Source organism: Neoarius graeffei, chromosome 4 (assembly GCF_027579695.1).
Source record: "Neoarius graeffei isolate fNeoGra1 chromosome 4, fNeoGra1.pri, whole genome shotgun sequence".
Classification (NCBI taxonomy): domain Eukaryota; kingdom Metazoa; phylum Chordata; class Actinopteri; order Siluriformes; family Ariidae; genus Neoarius; species Neoarius graeffei.
The window spans coordinates 70,877,043-70,903,660 of NC_083572.1; the positions used below are offsets into that span (position 1 = coordinate 70,877,043).

At 44.2% G+C, this 26,618-nt stretch overlaps 2 protein-coding genes across 4 annotated transcripts in view; one reads left to right on the forward strand and one right to left on the reverse strand.

The window, feature by feature from the left end:
* Window positions 1-2,553: 2,553 nt before the first annotated feature.
* Window positions 2,554-26,618, reverse strand: part of LOC132884605 (peptidyl-prolyl cis-trans isomerase FKBP5-like) — a 66,371-nt gene continuing 42,306 nt past the window's right edge. The window contains exons 6-8 of the mRNA XM_060918450.1: window positions 16,251-16,436; window positions 15,897-16,136; window positions 2,554-3,056 (exon numbers count right to left, since the gene is read on the reverse strand). Of these exons, the coding sequence (XP_060774433.1) occupies window positions 2,961-3,056; window positions 15,897-16,136; window positions 16,251-16,436 (522 nt within the window). The 3' untranslated portion in view covers window positions 2,554-2,960. The remainder of the gene's footprint in view (window positions 3,057-15,896; window positions 16,137-16,250; window positions 16,437-26,618) is intronic.
* Window positions 5,674-13,367, forward strand: LOC132885197 (piggyBac transposable element-derived protein 4-like). 3 transcript variants are annotated; one of them, XR_009654559.1, is made up of 5 exons: window positions 5,674-9,077; window positions 9,188-10,107; window positions 10,541-10,637; window positions 11,449-12,412; window positions 12,564-13,367. XR_009654559.1 is itself a non-coding variant. In XM_060919575.1 (4 exons), the coding sequence occupies exons 3-4, from the start codon at window positions 11,773-11,775 to the stop codon at window positions 13,337-13,339; spliced, it is 1,416 nt and encodes a 471-aa protein (XP_060775558.1). In that variant the 5' UTR covers window positions 9,085-10,107; window positions 10,541-10,637; window positions 11,449-11,772; the 3' UTR covers window positions 13,340-13,367. The 3 variants fall into 3 exon arrangements, 2 of the variants coding, with proteins under 2 accessions (XP_060775558.1, XP_060775556.1); XM_060919575.1 differs by lacking the exon at window positions 5,674-9,077 and having other exon boundaries at window positions 9,085-10,107; XM_060919573.1 differs by lacking the exons at window positions 5,674-9,077; window positions 9,188-10,107 and having other exon boundaries at window positions 10,476-10,637.

Sequence of the window (26,618 nt, forward strand, 5' to 3'; positions counted from 1 at the left end):
GCAAAAGGCAGGGTACACCCTGGACAAGTCACCAGGTCATCACAGGGCTGACACAAAGACACAGACAACCATTCACACTCACATTCACACCTACGGTCAATTTAGAGTCACCAGTTAACCTAACCTGCATGTCTTTGGACTGTGGGGGAAACCAGAGCACCCGGAGGAAACCCACGCGGACACGGGGAGAACATGCAAACTCCACACAGAAGGGCCCTCGCCAGCCACGGGGCTCGAACCCGGACCTTCTTGCTGTGAGGCAACAGCGCTAACCACTACACCAACGTGCCACCCATAATTACACCCATTTTTGAAAATTAAATTTTCTCCTCTTAAAAAGATTCTTTGAGAATACAGTCTCAGATCCTAATTGTGACCTCACACCAGGAAAAGCCAAGCATGGGGACTTTCGGACATTTTATTCATCCAACAGGGAGTGTGCAAAAAAAGATTAAAGCCACAGCCTTTCAGTTGGCCAGATAGTCATTAATCCATGTTCCCACAGGGAAGGTTGCATTTTGTGTCAAATGATGAAAAGATAAAGCTGCCTTGACAGGCAGTACAGTATGAGTCCAGCTATCTAATGTAGTTATTTGTTTAAACACAAACATGCTGACAATCCTCCCCAAAATGTCTATCTAAAGACTAATATTGAAATTATTCCAACCCACTAACATTTTACCACATTATGGAATACACATTATACAGTACCAACTTTTATTCTTGTCAACAAATCTTCACATTATACAAATCCCTTGCTAGGTTCAGATATAGACCCTTTTCAGTCACGTGACCTTCGTAAACGCGACCACCATTTTGGACATGTAGCGGACTTCGGCTCGAATTGGTTTGAATGCGAGGAAGGCGACAAACGGAGAACATACAAGAAAAAGGAGTGAGATGCAGAAAATACCTTCGCTATCCAGCGACGTAGGGCATTTACAGGGCGAGCAGAGGGAGAAATAACAACAGTAACGACACATTAGCAACGCCGTACAGAAATAACGGTTTATGGCACAGACCCTTTCGGTTCTCGCTCATCTAGCTGCTACAATGACTGCTTAGACTGTAACAATAATACCTAACACACATTTAAGTATCCGTCGTAAAGACATGAAACTCATCGAGTGACCAGTGTGTTCATTGATAAGCTAACACAATCTAAAAGTAGACATACCATCACACTGCCCTGGCGCTGTGTACAGTTTACCTTCTATGGTTTGTGCACTCACTATTTGCCATTACTTTCTCCAACCGTTGTTACAGATTACAGGGAACGGCCTGGATTTAAGAGACAAATACATGTTCCTCTTATTTTGAACACTTATTTCTAGGCAGTGCTTAATTTGTAAAGTGGGAGGTCCCGGAGCGCAGAGGATGAGCGGCTCCGGTGCGGAAAAAAAGAGGGAGGGGGGCGCTGCGCTGCGCTTCTGGGCATGTTTTGTAATAACACTGCAAATTAAGTTCATCTGCAGATATTTTGTGGATGTCGTTTCATGAGAGAAATCACCAACAAGACAGATATCAAAATCAGACATTAACACTAAATAAACTTGCATTTTTTAATTTAATTATTATTATTTTTTTGTTACATAGTCAAAAGAGGTGTCGGATCACCGGATCCAGTGTAAATAGCTGCCGGAGCCAACGCCCGAGGTTCCGGAGCGCGCTCCGGCTTGCTCCCCCTCAAATTAAGCGCTGTTTGTAGGACACTGCCTCTGATCTGTCCTACAGTCTACCAACAGCAAAGGAACACAACGCTAGCTAATAGCTACTACAGAAGAACAGAGGTTACAATGGGTTATTTTAGCCTATTTGGTTACACACTCGCCGCCACAGAATGTTAACAGCAATGTAATGCCTTTTCTGGCTAATTTTATTCATCTTACCTCCAACAAAGTGGTCACTACACAAGCGTTGGTATGCCACTATCCATCTTCTCCGTCGGTCAGCATCTACCGGGATCCGATAAAATGATAACCCTTGCCTTGTTTGTTGATGGTTACTACATCCAGGTGCACAACAATATAGTGGCATGATGGAAGTCTTGCTGAAAATAAACACTTTCTTTGCTGCCGTTCCTCAATGCTGGCTGTGGTAAACTACTGGTAGTACACGTCCAAAATGGCGGCCGCGTTTGTCATGACGTCACGTGAAAAGGGTCCATCCACTGGGGTCCAAACTTCTGAGACCACTAGTGAAAATGCTTCTATTTTGCATTCTTTTCTAATTTAATAAAACTGACAAAAACTTGACTGAAAAGTAGAATCTTTAGAATATTTCCATGAATTTCAGAACTTCATAATATTTTGTATATCCCTTTTTTGCTTTAATGACAGTGTGCACTTGCATGGATTCCACAATTTTATGTAAAAACATCCATTTGAGATCAAATCCACTGGAGTGTCATCTGAATACATGTTTCAACAGAAGATATTAGGCAAGAGGAAAATCTAAGGTTTTGTAAAATTCAGTTAACAAGATCAATATCATAAATGTACTTACATTTAAACAGGGACCTAGAAATAATGCAAAATCTTGAATGATAATTATTCAAGATATTAAACATTTACTTTCTTTGTTTCGAATATTTCAAAATTCTAAAACCTTTTTATTTCCAATTTTTAAAAAAATCCCAGCTTTTCAGTGTGGTCTCAGACTTTTGGACCCCGCTGTATCTGAAGGAGTTTAGGTGTTGAATACTAGTGGATTTGTGGATACGTGCATTTTGTCTGTTGGAATGCTATTTAAGTTTGTAGCATCTACAGAGACCCTTGTTCTTATACCTAGTCTTGTCCGAGCCCTCCTCTTTTGGGTTCTGAGCGATAGCAGTCATGTTACAATGTCTGAAAAGGGGCTGTCCATGCATATCAGTACTGCACTCAGCACAAAGTACATAACGTCAGAACCAGCCCACAAATGCATAGCATTACAGGCATCGGTGGGTGGGCTATGGACCGTTAGGAGTCGTCCTGACTCTTCCGTGGCCTCTTCACAGCCTTGCAGTTTTGATCTGCCATTCCACAACCTTCTTTACTCCTTTTTAATTGGCTCACCTGTGACGGCATAAACAAATTACCTCATGAATATTCAGAAAATAGCAAAATAATTTTTTAAATCTAGTCCCATAAAGCATAATGTCAAATCAAGTACTTTTAATGTTATTTTAAATTGTCTTGTATTTTTCAGAAACATAATATAGAAGAGTTTAACTGTGGTAATTTAGTGGAAATTATTTGCATACTATTTAATTTCAACAGAAGTGAACAGCAAAATAGCCAAACTTAACTGCCCAGTTTAACAGCTCTGTGACAATTATTTAATAATTATTCGCTGAAGGTGAAGTGATATATCACTGAGCCTGAGGCAGATAATTGTTTTAGTATAAATACACAGGGTTATTTTTTAATGTTTTTTAAAATTGTATTTAAAAAATAATAATTTATTTCAAACTTCAAAAGTTGCATGCAAATGTAATAACGGTGCCGTGCAGGCTTGTGTCACTTATCTATGCCAACTCGCATAAAATACTTTGTTTTGATTTTGAAACAGATAAATCACAATTCCACCTTACCTTTGAATAGTTGTAGACCAAATTCGTAGCATCTTTAGTGCTTTTAGAAATAGCATTTTCTGTCATAATTTCTAATTCTTCCTCACTTACAGTGACAAAATGGCTGGCCGCCATTTTGCTGAGTCGCTCGAGGTGATTATCGAGAAATAATACAAATTTCTCGACCAATCAGCATGTGTGATTTTCAGTAATCACCTTTGTATTAATACTAAAAAGAATTTATCCATCCATCCATCCATTATCCCTAGCCACATATCCTGCGTAGGGTTGCGAGCAAGCTGGAGCCTATCCCAGCTGATTATGGGCACGAGGCAAAATACACCCTGGACAAGTCGCCAGATCATTGCAGGGCTGACTAATACCCCTTTTCCACCAAATCAGTTCCAGGGCTGGTTCACAACTCGTTCAACTTGCGAGCCAGCTGAGAACCAGTTTGCTTTTCCATAGCTCGGGGTGCTAAGTGGAGCCACGTCATTACATCGCTGTATACGTCAGTTACGTCGCTGTGTTTGTATAAACCTTGGCGTGAACATCGTAGCAACGACAACATGGAGAAGAAGCAGCAGCAGCAACAACAATAATAATAATGGATGACTTCGCATTTGTACAGCTGCTGCTTCTCGCCGCTTAAAAATGGCGACCTTTCACGATCTTGCTATTGTTGTTGGTCTTAACAACTCCGCCCCCCCCCGCTGACGTAAGCGGTTCTTCTCTCTGGCCCAGCAAAGAGTTGGTGCTAGCCTGGAACCATTTTTTCTGGCCCCAGAGCCAGTTCTTTGTCAGTGGAAACAGAAAACCCGGTTCCAAACTAAGCACTGGCCCCGAACCAGCCCTGGAACTGCTTTGGTGGAAAAGGGGCAACATAGAGACTGTGCTAGTCTTAATGACCACATACTGTATATCCGTTTTGTGTTCCTGAATAAGGTTTTTCCTATGATTTGCACTGCACAGGCGCCATCTACTGATCACTAGTGGTAACACAGTGCAGTTAAGTTTCGATTTCCTGTTCTTTGAAAGACAGAGACATTTGCCAGAGCAAGCCACTCTACATGTGCATCCTGTTTACAAGTTTATAAAGTTTCTTTATACCCCACGGGGCAATGCCCATAAGTAACACAGTGTTCAAATTGTATTAAATGCTTTATGTTTCTTAGGTGAAATAAGAGAATGTTTAAGATGTAAATGGATGTATTTCTACAACGAGTAGATTCTTTGTGTTCCGAGTAATGGTGGCTAGCATGCTCAATGTAAAACAACGCATACAGTAAGTTACATGTGGAGTCTGAAACAACTTAGACAGCGAATATGTGCTAAAAAGATGTCTTTATTTGTGTTTGCTTTCAGTTTTACAGCGTGATTTTGCACATATGCTCAATTTGTGTGTAAAATAAAGGAGAGGAGAAAAGGAATTGGATACCCTCGGCATCTTTTCTTTGTTCACCTCACCTAGCCGTTTATACACGCTGGATAGCTGAGTACGCATACGCTTAGTGAGGCCAGTACAGTAAAAGGGCAGACCCTTGCCTGTCAAGAATTAGACAGAACTTCGCCTGCTACTAAGAACTTTTGCCTGTCAAGACGACGCCATTAATCTGCGCTCACCACGTGAGTTGTCCAGACTTGCCTGCTCCATAAGACATGGATTACCCGACCGAAATGCCACTTCCTCCTGGTGTGACTGAAGCAGAAGTCAGAGACTGGGAGGTGAGATCAGAGCTATCTGCATCAGGCTCTGTTTGTGCTCCGTCCCAACAGGGATCAACCAGCAGCTCTCGAAAGAGCACAATGTTAGCAGCTGCTAAGGCAAAAGCCCAAGCAGCAAGAACCAAAGCTGCCTATTCTGAAAGAGAAATGGCACTGAAACTTCAGAAAGCCAAAGCAGAAGCTGAATTAGAAGCATTGCAGTGTAAGAAAGAAATGGAGGCTGCAATAGCCAAAGCAGCAGTTCTTCAGGCCGAATTAGACGACGACAGCAGTCTCGGGCAACCTGGGTCAGAGCTGGACCAAAGGTACTTCACCAGCACGGACCCAGAGACCAACACCAGCTCCAAGGCAGCTGCCATCACTGCCACAGTTACCACTACAGCTACAACAACCACCCATGCCACCTGCAAGTGCAAACTACATGCCACCCCAAGCCAGCAACAAAGCATGGCAGGGAGGAAAAGACTATGGGCTTCCCGCTCCTGCTCCGCGCCCTGCCTCGCCTTGTCTCACACCTGCCCAAGATGGCCACAGCTCCCCGACGGCTGACCTGGCAAAGTTCATCGCTAGAAATCAAATCGTCTCCACAGGACTGATCAAGTTTGATGATAAGGCAGAGAATTACTGGGCGTGGAAAGCTTCATTCTACAATGCCATAGACAATATAGGCCTGACAGTAGCAGAAGAGACTGACCTCCTCATCAAATGGCTCGGCAAAGAGTCGCCTGAGCAAGCACATAGGCTCAGAGCAGCATACATCAGAAATCCCCAGGGTGGCCTTGATGACATCTGGCGGCGCATGGAAGAGTGCTACGGCACCCCTGAAGCCATCGAAGGGGCGCTGTTCGCCAGACTAGAAAGCTTCCCAAAAATATCAAGCAAAGAGCCAGCCAAGCTACGTGACTTAGCCGACTTATTACAAGAACTGTATGCCGCAAAGCAGGATGTATTTCTTCCAGGACTAGCTTACTTAGACACTGCTAGGGGAGTAGCCCCAATCGTAGAAAAGCTCCTGTACAGCCTACAGGAGAAGTGGATGTTCTACGGTTCTCAGATAAAGCGTGAGCACCAGATCTTCTTCCCTCCATTCAGTGTGTTTGTCAATTTCATTCAGAGCCAAGCCAAGGCAAGAAATGATCCCAGTTTCAGAGTCACAATGCCTCCTCAACCTGCCACAAACAGAGACAAGCGCAAAAGCTTCCAGAGCAAAGTGAATCAGCCCGTTGCAGTCCACAGGACTCAAGTTGCCAAGTCCAGCCAGAAAGGTGAGCCTGTAACTGACACTTCAGATCTCACCAAGCATTGCCCAATCCACAAAAAGCCCCATTTATTAGGATCATGTAGGAGCTTTAGAGACAAACTGCTAGCTGACCGTAAACAATATCTCAAAGACAATTCCATCTGCTATTGCTGTTGTGCTTCAACCACACACATTGCAAAGAACTGTGACAAAACCATAACACGTGCTGAATGTCAGAGCAACAAGCATGTCGAAGCCCTCCACCCAGGTCCTTCACCATGGAAAGCAAAGCCACCCCCACCTGCGTCAGAGGACGGCTGGGAGGGCCGTGAGAACCAGCAGCCTCCAGAGATTGTCTCCTCTAAGTACACTGAAGTATGCGGTGAGGGGATGAGCGCTAGAGGTTGCTCCAAAATATGTTTAGTTACTGTCTACCCACAAGGCCAGAGAGAAGCAGCAACTAGAGTATATGCAATCATCGATGAGCAAAGTAACAAGTCCCTTGCACGATCAGAATTCTTTGAGATATTCGGCGACAAAAGCACCCCATCTTCGTACACTCTCAAGACATGTGCGGGCAGCATGGAGACGTTCGGTAGGAGAGTGTGTGGCTACATGCTGGAGTCACTGGATGAGAAGACCTGCATCCCTCTACCAGTCCTCATTGAATGCGATGAACTCCCAGACAATAGGTCTGAAATCCCAACACCCAGTGCAGCTTTGCATCACCCTCACCTGAGATGCATAGCCAGTGAGATTCCCCCCATAGACTCTAATGCTCAAATACTGTTGTTGCTAGGAAGAGACATTTTGAAAATACACAAGGTCAGGAAACAAATCAACGGCCCAGACAATGCCCCATTCGCTCAAAAGTTAGACCTCGGCTGGGTGGTGGTCGGTGATGTGTGCCTCGGCACAGCGCACCGCCCCTCCTCAGTCACTTTCCTCAAGACATGCGTCCTAGGAAATGGCCACCCCAGCTACCTCGCACCCTGCCACAGCCAGCTATGCGTGAAAGACTCTCCACACAGCCACTCAGTCCTTCAAGTTCCTCCACCTCAGCAAGCCGCTGCCCACACTGCTTCTCTGCTCCATGGGGACGACCTGGAGTCCTCCATTTTCCACTGTACCGACAAAGACCACCAACCTGCTCCATCTATCGATGACCTCAACTTCCTGAAGATCATGGATAGTGAGGTATGTCAAGATAGCACCCAAAGCTGGGTCGCACCCTTACCTTTCCAGGCTCCGAGAAAACATCTGCCCAACAACAGAGACTATGCTATAAAAAGACTTAAGTCAGTTTGCCACACACTAGAGAAAAATCCTGTCATGAGGGAACAATACATGCAGTTCATGCAAAAAATGATTGACAGTCACCATGCAGAGATTGCCCCAGTCCTCCAAGAAGGACAAGAAAGCTGGTATTTGCCATCTTTTGGCATCTACCATCCCAAGAAACCCAGACAGATTTGAATAGTGTTTGATTCAAGTGCCCAGTATGAAGGGATCTCGCTTAACAATGTCCTGCTCAAAGGCCCAGATCTGAACAATGACCTGTTAGGTGTCCTCGTCAGGTTCAGAAGAGAGAAAATTGCTGTGACTGCAGATATTCAACACATGTTTTACTGCTTTGTAGTCAAGGAGGAGCACAGAGACTACCTGAGGTTTCTGTGGTTCCATGACAACAACTGGGACAATGACATCGCGGACTACAGAATGCGTGTCCATGTGTTTGGCAACACACCATCTCCTGCTGTAGCAATATACTGCCTCAGAAGGGCAGCGAGAGAAGCAGAATCTGAGTTCGGCTCAGATGTCAGAGCATTCATCGAGAGAGACTTTTATGCTCTGAAGTCGTTTGCAACAGAGTCCGAGGCCATCAGTGTGGTGAAGCGAGCGCAAGAGATGCTCTCCCACAACCGCATTCAGTTGCACAAGATTACATCAAACAGCACAGCGGTAATGGCTGAATTTCCGCCTGAGGACCGTGCAAGCAGCATCAAAGACCTGGACTTTGCCACTGATGACGTCCCCATGCAGCGTAGCCTGGGTATCAGCTGGAACATTGTCACAGACGCATTCACCTTTCAAGTGCAGATAGATGACAAGCCCTTCACACGCAGAGGCGTGCTCTCAACCATAAACAGCATCTTCGACCCGCTTGGCTTTCTCTCACCTGTCACCATACAAGGAAGATTGCTGCTGAGAGAGCTGACCATGGGAAATGGTGAGTGGGACTCTCTGTTACCTGAACACCTCAAAGCAGAGTGGGTGAAATGGAAGTCCTCCCTACAATGCCTTCAAGACATAGACATCCCCTGCTGCTACACATCTCTCTCCACCTCTGCAGCAAGCTCGAGAGAGTTGTGTGTGTTTGCGGATGCTTCAACCAAAGCAATTGCAGCAGTCGCCTACCTGAAGGTGACCGATGAAAATGGACACTCCGAAGTCGGATTTGTGCTTGGCAAAGCAAAGCTGGCACCAGTGAAAGAGACCACAATCCCCAGACTCGAACTCTGCGCGGCAGTCCTTGCTGTCGAGATAGCGGAGACTGTTGTGAGTAGCATAGACCTGCACATGAACTTTGTGACTTTTTATTCTGACAGCAAAGTTGTGTTAGGGTATATTAACAATGAACAAAGACGATTTTATGTTTACATAAATAGGGTGCAACGCATCTGACAAGCAACTTCACCCCAACAGTGGAAGTATGTCCCCTCAGAGCTCAACCCGGCCGACCATGGCTCCAGATCTGTTCCTGCTGCATCGCTGAGAGATACCAACTGGCTGACCGGACCTGACTTCCTGTCTGGTAAGCCTCCAGAACATCACCAGCCTCTGTTCCATCTTGTTGACCCAGAGTCAGACTCTGAAATCAGACCTCAGACCACAGTATTAATCACTGAAACCACACAACGCAGCTTAGGAACTGAGCGCTTCAAGCGTTTCTCAAAGTGGACTTCTGTACTGAGAGCACTTGCGCTCTTGATTCACATTGCTCAGTGTTTCAGGCAAACGAACAAAGACAACACATGCAGAGGGTGTCATACCTGTAAGAAAGCAATCACACCAGAGAACCTGGAAAAGGCAAAAAACATACTGATCAAGAACATGCAACAGGAAAGATATCCTACTGAATTCAGCAACATACAGAGTAAGACAGACATTCCAAAACACAGCCACATTGCAAAGCTGCGCCCACTGATTGACAGCTGTGGACTTCTCAGAGTTGGCGGACACATTACACAGTCCGGCCTTGAGGTGAACCGTACCAATCCCCTCATCATCCCAGCTCAGCACCACCTTACGACTCTCCTTGTGCGCCACTACCATGAGCAGGTAAAACACCAGGGCAGACACTTCACAGAGGGAGCCATCAGGGACGCTGGGCTGTGGCTGGTGGGTGCGAAGAAATGCATTAGAGGCACACTATTCCGGTGTGTCACCTGCAGGAGATTGCGTGGCAAGATAGAACATCAGCTGATGGCAGATCTGCCCGCAGACAGGCTTCAAGCCGCCCCACCTTTCACGTACGTCGGCCTGGACGTGTTTGGGCCATGGGAGGTCGTCTGCCGTCGGACGAGAGGTGTCAGCATTAATGTTATATTCACTCTCACAACTTCTAAAACCAATACAATTAATCCCATTATACTTATAAAAGTAATTATTTAGGTACTCCTTAATGTAAGGAAAGTGATTTTTTTATTTCTCTACATTTTCAATTTATAAATAAACATGGATTTGGAATTACTACACTAATTTCTAGACATGGGTCTAAAAAGACCCGCATTCGTTTATAATGGAAATGTAAGTTGTTGTTGTTTTTTTCCAGTTACAACTTCCACAATTATTATATTTTAAATAGAAATAGATTAAAATGTCATAATTTAGGTAGTTTTCTATGTACAACACTATTATTTATTTTATATATTATAAACAAGCACAGACAAATAATTGATCCATTATTGCAGACATGGATCTAAAGTGACTCACATTAGGAACTAAAATATATTTGCAAGTGTTTCCAGTCAGGAACACAAATACTGCGGACCACTGTTGACCACTGTTGACCTGTTGATTGTGAAGACTCAGAACTTCAAAACTCCAAAATTACATGTAAGTGTTCATGTACATCATTATTTTTGTGAATAACTGTTGTGGGATATAATTATGCAGTATACTACAGAAGTAGAAAGAGAAGAATCACAATTTTACATACTTTGACCTTCACTTGTGAGAAAGGCTAATATTAGCAAAGTGACCTTCACTTGTGAGAAAGGCTAATATTAGCAAAGTGACCTTCACTTGTGAGAAAGGCTAATATTAGCAAAGTGACCTTCACTTGTGAGAAAGGCTAATATTAGCAAAGTGACCTTCACTTGTGAGAAAGGCTAATATTAGCAAAGTGATCTTCACTTGTGAGAAAGGCTAATATTAGCAAAGTGATCTTCACTTGTGAGAAAGGCTAATATTAGCAAAGTGACCTTCACTTGTGAGAAAGGCTAATATTAGCAAAGTGACCTTCACTTGTGAGAAAGGCTAATATCACCAGTTAGCTAGTCATTAGCATTCATCTCATGTAACTAGTTTTAGCACAAAATGTCATCCTAATCATACTGAATAAATGTTAGTACTTTATAATACATCCACATTCACAAGCATTTACTAGCCTACACATTATTTAGTTTTTGTTAACTTGTTTGTCTTTTTTTCTGTGATTTCATTGTGATTTCATTGTGAATCACTAGTTAGGCCTATAGTCATACTTGTTCTCAAGGAGGAAAAGTTATTATGAAGTGTGATCAAATGAATAAATGTGAACATGAACTATATATATATATATATATATATATATATATATAAATTACATTTCCATGCATCTTTCATTTCAAACTATAAATATGCTTTTATCACATTCTTCTTTCAGTGTCATGGCTCATCGTCATCCCAAGTTCACAACTGAAATGGTGGCAGCGATGGTCAGCAATGACAGTGATGAAGAGGGTGCACTAGGGGGTCCTGAATCAGAGTCTGACGTATCAGAAGAAGGGGACCCAGATTATGTGCCAGGAGAAATGACTTCTGATGACTCCGATTCAGAAGGCTCATCAGATACAGAGCCAGAGGAGCAGATCCAGAGAGAGAAAGAGAGAGTAAGACTGGATCATACTGGAGCGAACATCCTCCCCCTCACAGCAAAACAAAAACGCATAACATCCTGCGCTGCTGCCCCGGACCTGCCCCTGGATCAATGGCTGTGTCACCTAAGGATGCCTGGATGAAGTTCATCAGTGACAACATCATGACTGAGATCATCAAGTGCACCAATCATGAGGGAAGAAGAGTTGCAGCAGAGAGGGGAAAAGAGTGGAAAGCCATCGATGAAATCGAATTAAACGCTTTCATTGGGTTGTCACTGCTTGCAGGAGGAGAGAAAAGTTGGGATGTGGATTTGAGAGAGCTGTTTCTGGATCCCCTGCAGAATCCAATGTATAAGGCCACTATGGGGCTCACAAGGTTTGAAGAGATTCGAAAATTTCTCCGCTTTGATGACAAGAGGACCAGAGCTTTGCGTCTGGAAACTGACCATTTGGCCGCCTTTAGGTATGTCTGGGAGTGTTTCCTGGTGAACTGCAGAGAACAGTTCATCTCCAGTGATTGTGTCACCATTGATGAGCAGCTGGTGCCCTTCCGGGGAAGATGCAGGTTCCTGCAGTACATGCCCAACAAGCCTGCAAAGTATGGCATTAAAATATTCTGGATGTGTGATGCGCGGGTGCCTTATGCAATAAATGGCACAGTCTACACTGGGAAACAGCCAGGAGAGAAGACACAGAAGAACCTTGGTGAGAAAGTTGTCCAACAGCTGTGCAGTGTCATCAGACAAACAGGTGAATATGCTGTATTACACACACTGTAGTCAATGTTATTTAGCTTCAGCTTATGAACATGAAGCAATGATATTTAGATGAAAGTATTTAGGTTATATGGTCAATCAAATAAATAAAACAATATATATGTTTTTTTTTTGTCACTTCTTAGGTCGCAATATCACCATGGACAACTTCTTTACAAGCGTTCCCCTGGCTCAGAGCCTACTTGAGAAGAATCTCACCCTTGTGGGGACACTGAGGCAGAACAAGGCAGACATACCGCCAATTATGAAGCCATCCAACTCCAGGGAGCGCTACAGTTCCACATTTGGTTTCTGTGGGGACATGACCATGGTGAGTTACGTCCCCAAGAAGAAAAAAGCTGTCATTCTTCTCAGCACCATGCACGACGACACAGCAGTGGATGAAAGTATGAAAAAAAAGCCAGAGGTCATACAGTATTATAATAAAACCAAAGGAGGCGTGGATCTCATGGACCAAATGGTCCAAACATATACATCAAAGCGGCGAACAAGGAGGTGGCCTATGGTGCTCTGGCAAAATGTGGTCGATGTTGCTGCTCTAAATGCATTCACTGTTTTTACAGCACATCACCCTGATTATATGGGTGGTGTGTCAAATACCCGGCGCCTCTTCATCAAGGAATTGGCTCAAGAGCTAATCATGCCTCAGATGAGGAGGCGACTGGAGACCAGTCTCCATCTGCAGAAACACGTCATTCAGGCAATGGAGATGTGTGGCTTACAGAGGCAGTTCATCCAGCCACAGGAGCCAAACCGTGTCGTGCAGAGTAAGAGAAAGAGGTGCAGCCTGTGTCCCTCTGCGCGAGACAAAAAAGTGTCTCACTCATGCTCCCGCTGTGCACGGCCCGTGTGCAAAGAACACAAATTCACTCAGGTGATTTGTGAAATGTGCAAGAACTGAAATGTATGTAAAAAATTCAGAATTCATTCAGAATTATAGAATCAGAATTATATTCATTCAGAATTCTTTCTGAATATGTCATTCAGAAAATGTTCTTGTTACTGTAAGTCTTTGAATAAACTCTTTTCATGCAATGCTCCGAGTCAGTGTATTGTTTTATACTTTTAAATAATTTAAATATCATAAGTCAGATATGAAATAACTGAAAATACTGCAAATAACTGATCCTTGAACAGTGTTACATAGAAAATGAAAGCGGGTCTTTTTAGACCCATGTGTCTAAATAATACATAATTATGTAAAATGTCTTCTACTTCAAAGAGTAACCATAAAGTATGAAATTAAGTATTGGTGCTGGGAATAAATACTCCATAAATCATAAAAAGATGCATTATTGCATGAGGAATCAAGATCATTTTACAATATAGCTAAGAAAAACTAAGCCTTTGGTGAAATTGCATAGAAAATGAATACGGGTCTTTTTAGACCCATGTTATGCATTAAAGGGGTATTAACAAAAAAGGTATTTTTACGTAAAATGCAATGATGCCAAAAATGAAATGAAGCTTTCTAAGGGACATAAACAAGTCAATTGACGAATTCATGGAGTGCTGAGCAAAAAAAATGTATTATGATAAAGATATAGAAAATTTAAACTCTGCCGGGTCTATTTAGACCCATCTTATGCAGTAAAGGGTTTAATGCTCTGCAGAGATTTTTCTCCATCAGAGGCCCTGCAACACAGATTATGTCAGACAGAGGGACAAATTTTACTGGTGCATCAAAATAACTGAATCTGGAAGACGACGCAGGCATGCAACGTTACCTGCAACATCAGCAACGCACATGGATATTCAACCCCCCGCATGCCTCCCATATGGGAGGGGCCTGGGAGCGACTCATCGGCGTGGCTCATCGCATCCTGGACTCCACGTTCCTGCAGCAACGCTTCTCTTCTTTGACACATGAAGTCCTCGTCACACTCATGGCAGAGGTTTGTGTGATCATGAATGCGAGACCTCTGCTGCCTGTTTCAACTGACCCCGAGAACCCACTTATACTCACCCCATCCATGCTCCTAACACAAAAGACAGGAGCCCCGTCATCACCTCCACCTGATTTTGGCAAGGCCGAGATCATCCGTCACCAGTGGAAGCTGGTACAGCATCTTGCAGAGACATTCTGGCACAAATGGCAACGTGAGTACTTGAGCACCCTGCAAAGTCATGCCAAATGGCAGGACAAAATACCTAACTTGCAAGAAGGAGACATCGTCCTGATGAAAGACAATGCAGTTCCAAGAAATCACTGGCCGATGGCAATGGTCATCAAAACCTTTCCCAGCAAAGACAATGTTGTAAGGACTGTAGATGTCAGAGCTATTCGCCAAGGCACTCCTAAAGTGTACAAAAGACCAGTTACTGAACTTGTGTTACTTTTCTCTCCTAAACAGGATGTTGATTGTGTTTAAGTGTCTTAAGAGGTAATAGATGTGTGGTATCCTTAAGATACCAGGCAGGGAGTGTGCTGGTCGTAATGACCACATATATCCGTTTTGTGTTCCTGGAATAAGGTTTTTCCTGTGATTTGCACTGCACAGGCGCCATCTACTGACCACTAGTGGTAACGCAGTGCAAAGGTATACAGTTAAGCTTCGATTTCCTGTTCTCTGAAAGACAGAGACATTTGCCAGAGCAAGCCGCTCTACATGTGCATCCTGTTTACAAGTTTATAAAGTTTCTTTATACCCCATGGGGGCAATGCCCGTAAGTAACGCAGTGTTCAAATTGTATTGTATTAAATGCTTTACGTTTCTTAGGTGAAATAAGAGAATGTTTAAGATGTAAATGGATGTATTTCTACAACGAGTAGATTCTTTGTGTTCCAAGTAATGGCGGCTAGCATGCTCAATGTAAAACAATGCATACAGTAAGTTACATGTGGAGTCTGAAACGACTTAGACAGCGAATATGTGCTAAAAAGATGTCTTTATTTGTGTTTGCTTTCAGTTTTACGGCATGATTTTGCACATATGCTTAATTCGTGTGTAAAATAAAGGAGAGGAGAAAAGGAATTGGATACCCTCGGCATCTTTTCTTTGTTCACCTCACCTAGCCGTTTATACGCGCTGGATAGCTGAGTACGCATACGCTTAGTGAGGCCAGTACAGAGACAAACAACCATTTACGCTCACATTCACGGTCAATTTAGAGCCACCAATTAACCTAAACTCCCTGTCTTTGGACTGTGGGGGGAAACTGGAGCCCCCGGAGGAAACCCATGCAGACATGGGGAGAACATGCAAACTCCACACAGAAAGGCCTCTGTCAAGCACTGGGCTCGAACCCAGAACCTTCTTGCTGTGAGGCGACAGCGCTAACCACTACACCACCGTGCCGCCTAAAAATAAATGTATTTATACTAAAAAGAATTTAGGTGAATGAATAAAATGAATATAGGTGAATAATAACTTCGACTTCATCTTGGTTATTATTCACCAATATTCACAGCACTTTTGGTGAATAATTGTTAAATATAGTTTGACAAGTTTATGTACCTTGGCATCATGTTCAGCAAATCTCTGGAACATGTTGGCATAGATCTTTTTATCATGCTCATGGTGTTCACGTATCTTGCTTTGGCAGACAGCAATCTGCCAATGGGCTGCGCGGTTGGTGGGATTGACCTGCAGAACTTGCCGGAAATCCACTAGGGCTAGACTGAATTCATTCATCAACAGACGAGCCTCTCCATGCCGATACAGTGCCTTCTCATTTGCAGAGTCCAGCTCAACCACCTAGCAAAAGCAATTCAAACAGTACACATTCACAAACTACTATGGTTAAGTCTTTGTTGTGTGTGCAGCTACTCTATCGCTGAGGTATGTATAGAGGGTTATCGAATGCTATACCTTATTGCAGTTTTCCACAGATTGAGAGTATTGCTGCAGGCGTAGGTAACACAGAGCCATGTTTAAATGGGCCATAATCAGGAGGGCTTTGATAGCCTGCTGTTGCTCCTTTCTAGTTCTGTACTCCATTTCAAGCCATGTTACAATACGCTGATAGTGAATGACAGCTGGGTAGTATTGTCCAGCCTGAAACAACAATGCAGGCATCACCACAAGTATCAAAATTTGTGTAAGTGCCACAATGGCATGCATGTAGAGCGATATTACTACAAATAAAAAAAATCATATTCAAACCTAATTTATATAGTAAATCAATGATCATCTATTTATGTGTATTAAGTTAATATTGCGGCACATTTTTAAGTAGAGTCATGTGAAAGAACAGAACAACCCATCCCATGTAGATTACTTAAGGAATAAAACAAAACATTATGTTTTGTAAAACAGTTATTGATGATCATTTATTTTGTTGTGTCCTTGTGCAAAGCTTCTTACAGGAGACTCCTTCCATAAATGCTAAATAAGCATCTCTTTACAGAACACTTCACCATATCCAAAAATATACATTTTCTATTGGTCTTGGAGTATGTGGAGTGTCTGTACAACTGTACAAGTTCCTGTGAATGAGTGGCTACTTAGAAAAAAAAAAAAGAACTACAATATAAGAACAAGCACTATATATAAGCAAAAATATACAATGATTATCCACTTCAGGCTCAGTGAATATTGGTGAATAACGAAGTCGAGGTTATTATTCACCGATATTCACTGAGCCTGAGGTGGATAATTGTTTTAGTATAAATACACTGATGATTTTTTAAAAATGTTTTAAATAATCATCTGTGTATTTATACTAAAACAATTATCCACCTCAGGCTCAGTGAAAAACAGTCTTTAAACTATAACAGACTTTTAGTTTATATACTTACCTACATAAACTAAAAGTCTGTTATAGTTTAAAGACTGTTTTTAGTTACCTTCAGCAAAAACAATGACTATGACTCACAAAAACCAAGTAGCTCACAATCAAAGGTTGAAACTGAAACTAAACAATCTGAAATTGAGTCAGTGGATATGTGTGGGGGTTGTGTGTGGTTTTTTTTTTCCCCTCTAATGGTGTCATCAATCAGAATCCTTGAAATTCCACAAAATAAGCCAGTAGTTTTGACTTTTCTGGGAACATACCCCACCCAACTGCAAGAGGAAATCTTTATCATGGCTAGAGGAATCAAGATGGAAGCTGCAAATCACAGAGATAGTCATGTATCTAGTAAATGCTGTTTTATTTATAAAGATGAAAGAGGTTGTATTAGACAGGCCATTTGTATTTATAGAACAAATTTTGTAAACATTACTTTCATATATTTACGAAGAAATCCCAGTTAACAAGCTAGCTGGCAACCTATGATGTCAGATATATGTCATGAGCACAATAAAACATGCTCACAAGCAAATGATATTATGTCACACATGCAGATATTAGCTGGCACTCACACTATAAATCCTCATGCACAATTCAACAACTGAGTGCAATGAGTGCAAACTAAGCATCATTTAAAGTAGCATGCCAAGCCAGCTGCAATCAAACAAAAATGCAAGCTAATCTTAGACAGCAAAATTTCAACAATGACATTTATTAGCTAGCCTATGGAAGCACCATAGGGTGGTGCAGTGGTGTAGTGTAGTCCTGTTGCCTCACAGCAAGAATGTTCTGGGTTCGAGCCCAGCAGCTGACGGGGGCCTTTCTGTATGGAGTTTACATGCTCGCCCCGTGTCTGTGTGGGTTTCCTCCGGGTCAGTGGTTACTCTGGCTTCCCCCACAGTGGAATGCGGTTAGGTTAACATGGGGCAACCATGGCTGAAGTGGGCTGAAGTGCCCTTGAACAAGGCACCTAACCCCCAACTGCTCCCCAGGCACTGTAGTGTGGCTGCCCACTGCTCTGGGTGTGTGTGCTCATTGTTCACTGCTTCAGATGGGTTAAATGCAGAAGAGGAATAATGTGCTTAAGTCTGTGCTTGAGTGTACGTGTGATAAATAAAGGCTTCTTGCTTCTTCTTGCTTCTAGCAATGTGCTTACACATGTAGAAACAGTAAATAATAAAATATATTAAATACAGTACATAAAAATATAGTGAATAGCCCTAATCCCTATTATGTCAAGAACTGCTCAACTAAGTAAAGACAAATGTCAGTCCATCATTATTTTAAGACATGAAGTGTCTTTTAATTAATAAAGAAAAACCACTGAATTCAAAGATGTGGCCAAGCTTTGGACTGGTACTATAGTATTTCGCATGTATGAAATATAAGCTACATGGAATGTACTGATCAGTGCACATAAAAAATGTAAATATATATTATTAGAATTCTGATTCCATTCATGAGGACTTGAGGTGAATCACCATTTTTGGACCCTACTTGGGTTTTAAATATAATAGACAACATTACCCTTTCTGCATTTTCTCCATGGCCCGATCCAGAAGATGCCATCCTCTACCTTTTCCACCAGGCATACTCTCACCTGGACAATGGAAGCGGTGCTATGAGAATCATGTTTTTTGAATTCTCCAGTGCCTTCAACACCGTACAGCTCCTCTTACTGAATGAAAAGCTGACCAGGCTGCAAGTGGACCAACATGTTGTGACCTGGATCACAGATTACCTCACTGGCAGACCACAGCATTTCAGGTCAGGGGACTGCACTTAGGGGACTGTAATTAGCAGCACAGGAGGACCACAGGGGACTATACTTTCCCCTTTCCTCTTCACTCTATACACATCAGAATTTAAGTACAACTTGGAGACATGAAACATGCAGAAGTTCTCAGATATGAGGGGATGTGCCAGGGATGGACAGGAGGGGGAGCACAAGGGCTTGATGGAAGACTTCATTGCATGGTGCTCGTCCAACCAACTACAGTTAAATACATCAAAGACCAAAGAGATGGTGGTGGACTTTCATAGGTCTGGGCCACTCCCACTAATAGTCTCCATTGAGGGGGTTAATGTGGAGGTGGTCAGAGCCTATAAATAACTTGGGCTTCAGATGAATGACAGACAGACAGACAGACAGACAGACATTCTCGATTGGTAAGAGAACATGGACATGCTATAGTAAGGGGCAAGCCAAAGCCAAGTCCTTCCCACGCTGTAACAGGATGGATGTGTGGGTGCCACTAGGGGCGAATGGCTCAGACCAAAAACAGAGAGGACAAAAAAAAATCCAAGCAAGAGTTTTTATTTTTAAAACTTAGTGGCAATTTTTAGCCAAACAATGTTCAAAACATACTGTTCCTTTTTTTTTTTTTTTGGTATTTTTGATATTGAAAAAAAATAGATTTGTACAAAAATAGATTTTCAAAAAGAAAATACAAAAAGTTGTCAACTCGAATGTCCCAGAAAATATTTGCTATGTCTCTTTAAGAGCAGAGAACCACCAGCAGCAAAGTCAATGTCAAAACAAACTCACCACATGAAATGAAACGCTAGACTAAAGACACAGGACTAGACTAACATACATAAAGAAGGTGACCAGCACCATTCTGACATAAAAGGGAAACACACAACAAATCACCAAACACAAACAATAACATTACAGACTCTGATGCATCATAAGGACATTCTACAATATTTAAACAACAAGTTGACAACATAAACATTAAGACTAAACATTGCAAAACATCACCGAAATACAGAGATATAGAAGCAGCTTGATCAGGGCCGTCTCCGTCTTCCCTATGACGTTCTGACAAGATGGACCGGACCAATTGCGGCTGGAACGAAATAAGTCTCTGTTTCATGTCGGCACTCTTTTGCCACCTGCAGGACGCGACAAGACAGTTCATCACCATGACAAAAAACGGTAAGCTACTTTTTTTCTTTTCAGCACCTAAGTCTCTGCAGCAACTTGGTACATTAAAAAGAAACATTAAAAATAGTCTGTGTTGCATTTTTCTTTCCATAAATGTCTTTGGTGAAACAGTGTTCATGGGCAAAAGAGTACCAGCAAAGTTTAATGTCTTAGCGTTTAACTCAATGTTCCTGGAGTTGCCAGTCGGTGTGTATGTGTGTGTGTTTAGGCACAGGTAGGCAGTGAAACAAGGGTTGCCTCGCAGCCGCGAGGCAAGGGAAATGTGCGGTCCATCCCCCCACCTCTGGTCTCACGCCAGAAGGCAGGAGAGGAAATCTGCAGTGGCATTATTCCTCCCTGGGATATGGCAGATGGTAAATCAGAAGGGCTGCATGGAGAGGTACCACCTGGTGATGCACGCGTTGGAATCACGCATGCGGTCCATCCACTGCAAAGGACGATGGTCTGTCTCCAGCAGGAACTCACGGCCAAGGAGGTAATACCTGAAGGCGTCAAGGGCCCGTTTCACCGCCAGGCATTCCTTCTCGACGGTTGAGTAACGCACCTCCCTAGGATACAGCTTCCAGCTGATGTACGCCACTGGATGTCTTTCGCCTGGTTCACCCTGCAAGAGCACCGCCCCCAAACCTGTATCAGAGGCGTCTGTCTGCAAAACAAATTGCTTTTCAAAATTAGGACAGTACAACACAGATTTATGGCAAAGGGCATTCTTAATGTCCTCGAACGCCTTCCTGGCGTCCTCTGTCCACCGGACCTGGACTGGGGAGTTCTTTCGGGTCAAGTCTGTGAGGGCGGCTGCCCTGACCGAGAAGTTTGGCACGAATCTCCTTTACCACCCGGCCATGCCTAAGAATGACCGCACCTGGGTCTTGGTCTCGGGCAAAGGGCGCTGCTGGATAGCCTCCAGCTTCTGCACCTGCGGTTTGATGACACCCCCGCCAATTACATACCCCAGGTACTCTGCTTCCTTCCGAGCGATGGCACACTTAACTGGATTGATGGTCAGGCCTGCCTCCTCGATCCTCCTCAGGACTTCACGCAGGTGACGTAGATGCTCCGCCCATGATGCACTGTAAATAATTACATCAAGGTAAGCAGCCGCGTACCCCTGTGTTCCCTCCAGCACACGATCCATCAATCTCTGGAAGGTGGCAGCAGCACCATGAAGCCCAAATGGCATGACTGAGAACTGAAAAAGCCCCCAAGGGGTACGAAATGCAGTCAGTTCTTTAGTTGAAGCACTCAGGGGGACTTGCCAATATCCCTTGGCCAAGTCTAAGGTAGTTACCCAATTAGCTGAGCCAAGAGAGTCAATAAGGTCATCAATTCTCGGGGTAGGGTATGAATCAAACTTAGAAACAGAGTTCAAATACCTGAAATCAATGCAGAACCGAAGACTGCTGTCCTTCTTTGGGACAAGGACTATTGGGGAGCACCACTCGCTGCTGGATGGTTCGATAATCCCCATGGCGAGCATCTGGTCAGTCTCCTTCCTCAGTCCATCAAGGAGTTGCTCTAGAATCCTGTAACTCATGCAATGAGGAGCTGTCCCCTCACTCAGGGAAACGTGATGACTCACCAACTGAGTGTGGCCTGGTTGCTCTTTGAACAGGTGGGGACCAAAGAGCTGCTTGATGGCCGCCTGTTGGTCAGGGGAGAGATGGTCAAGGTTAAGGGCACCCTCTGTTGGTGAAGGTAGGTACTGCTCCTCGACCTCATCCTCTTCTTGCACCTGACGGATCATCAGGGACTCTGCACTCACACCTGGACGTTCCCTCCACTCCTTCAGAAGGTTGACGTGCAGCACTCGTATGGAGCGCCTCTTTCCTGGCTTGACAACTTCATAGGTGGTTGAGCCGAGCCTCCGCACCACCTCAAAGGGACCTTGCCATTTGGCGAGCAACTTACTGGAGTCACTCGGCAGCATCACCAACACCTTATCTCCCTGATTGAAACTCTGAGCGTGAGCCCTGCAGTTGTAGTAGGATTTCTGGTGCTGCTGGGCTTGCTCAAGGTTCTGCTGTGCCAGTTCTGCCATGCTCTTCAGCCTCTCACGTATCTGCAACACATAAAGAGTGTCCTGAGATGGTGGGGTCTCCTCCTTCATCCAGGTCTCTTTCAGGAGTGCCAGGGGGCTTCGAACGTCACGTCCGTAAAGCAATTCGAAAGGTGCAAATCCAGTTGAGGCCTGCGGCACCTCGCGATAAGCAAATAGAAGGTAGGGGAGCCAGTTGTCCCAGTCAGAGCCCGATTCATCCACAAACTTACGTAGCATCTGCTTAAGGGTCTGGTTGAACCGTTCAGTCAGGCCATCCGTTTGTGGGTGATAAGGGGTGGTCCATATACCTTTTATGCCTAACAACCCATACACCTGCTTGAGAAGTTTAGACATAAAGTTGGACCCCTGGTCAGTTATTATGGCTCTAGGAAACCCCACCCTTGAAAACAACTAGATTAGACACGTGGCAACAGTCCTAGCCTTAACATCTTTAAGAGCAAAAACCTCTGGATATCTCATAGCGTAATCAGTAATCACAAGCATGAACCTATTCCCAGCTTTGCTGCGCTCAAGGGGACCTACTACGTCCATACCCAACTGCTCAAAAGGGATGCCCACTATAGGAAGAGGTTCTAAGGGGACCTTAGGGGGAGCTCTGCTTGCAGTTTTCTGACACTCAGGACATGTCTTACAAAAATCTGCAATGTCTTTTGCCATACTTGGCCAATAAAAATAATGGCTGATTCTGGCAACAGTTTTATGTTTGCCCAAATGGCCTGCCCATGGTATGGAATGGCCCAAGTCAAGGACAACCCCCCTAGCCTTCAATGGAACCACCATCCTGGCCTCAGCCCATCCCACTTTATGCAAAACTCCATCTTTGATAGCAAAACCTTGCCCTGGCATCTCCTCCCCAACACTGAGCTGAGCCTGCCGAAACAAAGGGCCAATATCTGGGTCTTGCTGCTGCATTAAAGCCATATCTTGGGGAATTTTTACAGGGACATCTGCCAGCTCTAGACAAGGATCCTCCTGACTACCAGAAACTCCAAACTGGAACTTCTCCTGTATTCTCTGTCTTTTTGACTTACGGCTCTTACCAGGCAGAGCCTCAACATCTGCATTGAAAAAGGGTAAAGCAGAAAGTGGAGTTTCCTCCTCGCTACTCTTAGCCATTGCCCTGGTCACAGCCACATTACACTCATTATTACCAGCTACGAGCTGACACAAAGGAAAATCCTGACCCAAAATCATGGGATAAGTTATCCACTACCCCGACATCCAATAAATAAGGCTGTCCTAAAACCTTCACATACACGCTTGCAGTAGGGTATGACCTTTCATCTCTGTGCACACACTTTAACTGGGTCATCACAGCATAATTATGAAGTTGAGCTGAAACATAATTAGCATTGACTAGAGACTGCATGCTGCCAGTGTCAACCAGTGCCTTAACCTCCCGCACATTTAACACTACAGTATGAAAGCTAAGAGCTACCGACTTTCTGGGGGTGCTAGCTCTAGGTACTGTACAAATGTTGGACTGGATGGCATTGTTTGGGCATTTGGGCTTAATATGACCTTCCTCACCACACTGAAAACACACAGGTACTTTGGAGCTACTGGGGTTAAAAGTAGGGTTGGACCTAACAGCAGAGTTATAATTCTGGGGACCACTCTTACCACCCACAGACGTCTGGCTGCTGTTGAACTTCTTTGGCGGTCCACTGCTGCTCTTTGTGGGTGGAGGATGACGTTGGGGCCTGCTGGAGTCTTTGCCTGCCCTCCATTGGGCATAGGTCCATGGCTGCATCTTCTGCCGGGCTGCCACAAAGACATCTGCCAGGGAGGCAGCTTCGGCTGCTGAGACCAGGTCAAGTTCCCTGATCCACACCTGGAGGTCTGGGGATGTCAAACGAAGGAACTGTTCCAGGATTATCATTTCTCCAATCTGCTCCTTGGTGTGCTTCTCGGGCTGGACCCATCGTTGATACAGGTCTCGCAGGCAGGTGTACAACTCCTTTGGTGACTCCTCCTCCTTCACCTCAACACCTCTGAAGTTCAGCCGGTAGGTCTCCTTATTGATGTTGTACTTGGCCAATACAGCCTCCTTCAGCTTGTCATAGTTCAGGGCGTCGTGCTGGTCCATAGCAACATAAGCAGCCCTAGCCTTGCCCGTCAGGAGGGGCGCTAACCTTACTGCCCAGTCAGTTGTTGGCCACTGACACGCCACGGCCACTCTTTCAAATGTGACCAAGTAATGCTCAACGTCATCTTGCTCACCTAGACACTGCAATCTGGGCTTCCTCTCCACCATGGCTTGTTACTTGGCTGTTGGAGCGAGGTGGCTCTGCTGACGATGGAGATGATGGTGGTGGGTGCTGCGGCATCGCATCAGCACCGCTGTCTGGCACACCAACCGCTGTATCTGGGACCGGTGTGGTTCTGGTGTGTACTTCCTGTTGCAGGAGGCTAAACTGGTGTTGAAGGGTTCACCAACGGCTTTCCTGTCACGCAGCTTCCTGCTCCAGCTTGACGTCGCGTGGTTGTTGCGGTGCCATCATGGACCAGAACATGTCTCGCAGCTCCTGCACCGACAGGTCTTCAGCCACCTCGGCCAGTTCAGAGTCATTGCTGTCGTCTCTGCTGCTGGCCCCGCCTTCTTGCTGAACAGGTTTCCGCTCACCAGTTTTCTTCGGCCCCATCACATCAGCCGGTATCGCCACCCCAAGGACACAAAGATCGTGGAGGGAAAATGAAAAAATAATCTGCCACAAAAAAATTGAAAAACTCTCTGCTGCCCTCTAGGCCTTGATTCCACTTCTGACACCAGTTGTAACAGGATGGATGTGCGGGCGCCACTAGGGGCGAATGGATCAGACCAAAAACAGAGGGAGAGGACAAAAAAATCCAAGCAAGAGTTTTTATTTTTAAAACTTAGTGGCAATTTTTAGCCAAACAATGTTCAAAACATACTGTTCCCTTTTTTTGGTATTTTTGATATTTAAAAAAAAAAGATTTGTAAAAAAATAGATTTTCAAAAAGAAAATACAAAAAGTTGTCAACTAGAATGTCCCAGAAAATATTTGCTATGTCTCTTTAAGAGCAGAGAACCACCGGCAGCAAAGTCAATGTCAAAACAAACTCATCACATGAAATCAAACGCTAGACTAAAGACACAGGACTAGACTAAAATACATAAAGAAGGTGACCAGCACCATTCTGACATAAAAGGGAAACACATAATCACCAAACACAAACAATAACATTACAGACTCTGATGCATCATAAGGACATTCTACAATATTTAAACAAGTTGACAACATAAACATTAAGACTAAACATTGCAAAACATCACCAAAATACAGAGATATAGAAGCAGCTTGATCAGGGCCATCTCCGTCTTCCCTATGACGTTCTGACAAGATGGACCGGACCAATTGCAGCCGGAACAAAATAAATAAGTCTCTGTTTCATGTCGGCACTCTTTTGCCACCCGCAGGACACGACAAGACAGTTCATCACCATGACAAAAAACGGTATGCTACTTTTTTTTCTTTTCAGCACCTAAGTCTCTGCAGCAACTTGGTACATTAAAAAGAAACATTAAAAATAGTCTGTGTTGCATTTTTCTTTCCATAAATATCTTTGGTGAAACAGTGTTCATGGGCAAAAGAGTACCAGCAAAGTTTAACGTCTTAGCGTTTAACTCAATGTTCCTGGAGTTGCCAGTCGGCATGTATGTGTGTGTATTTAGGCACAGGGAGGCAGTGAAACAAGGGCTGCCTCGCAGCCGCGAGGCAAGGGAAATGTGCGGTCCGTCCATGACCGTCACACACGCCTGTGGCGCATAGGGCGGCGCCGATCTCCATAGCCCTTGGTCTCTCGCCTATTACATAGCTAGGGTTACCTCTGGTAACCGTGAGAGTTTGACTCCCCACTTGCATCTGTATTGCAGCATGCCTTGCCAGACAGCAGTAGGTACCATTTTTATGATGGTCTTTGGTATGACCCGACTGTGAGTCGAACTCACGATCTCCCGATTGAGAGGCAGACACGCTAACCACTAGGCCACTCACCGGTACAGTAAGGGGCAAACCCGGCTGTATTTCCTGAGGAAGCTGAGGTCCTTTAGAGGTTGCCAGCATTCACAGTGGTGTTAAAGGCTGTGTTCTTGCCCCTACACTCTTTGGGATCTTCTTTGCTGTGCTCCTGAAGCATGCCTTTGGTACCATGACAGAGGGGCTCTACCTGCATACCAGATCAGATGGTAGGCTAGTCAACCTTGCCTGGCTTAGAGCCAAGACAAGGATTTGCAAAGTCCTTATCAGAGATGTACTGTTTGCTGATGATGCAGTAGTTGTGACACACACTCAGCAAGAACTCAAGTCACTGATGAGCTGCTTCTCCAAGGCCTGCAAAGACTTAGGACTGACCATCAGCCTAAAGAAGACAAACGTCTTGGACAGAATACAGAGGCATCATCTGTCATCACCA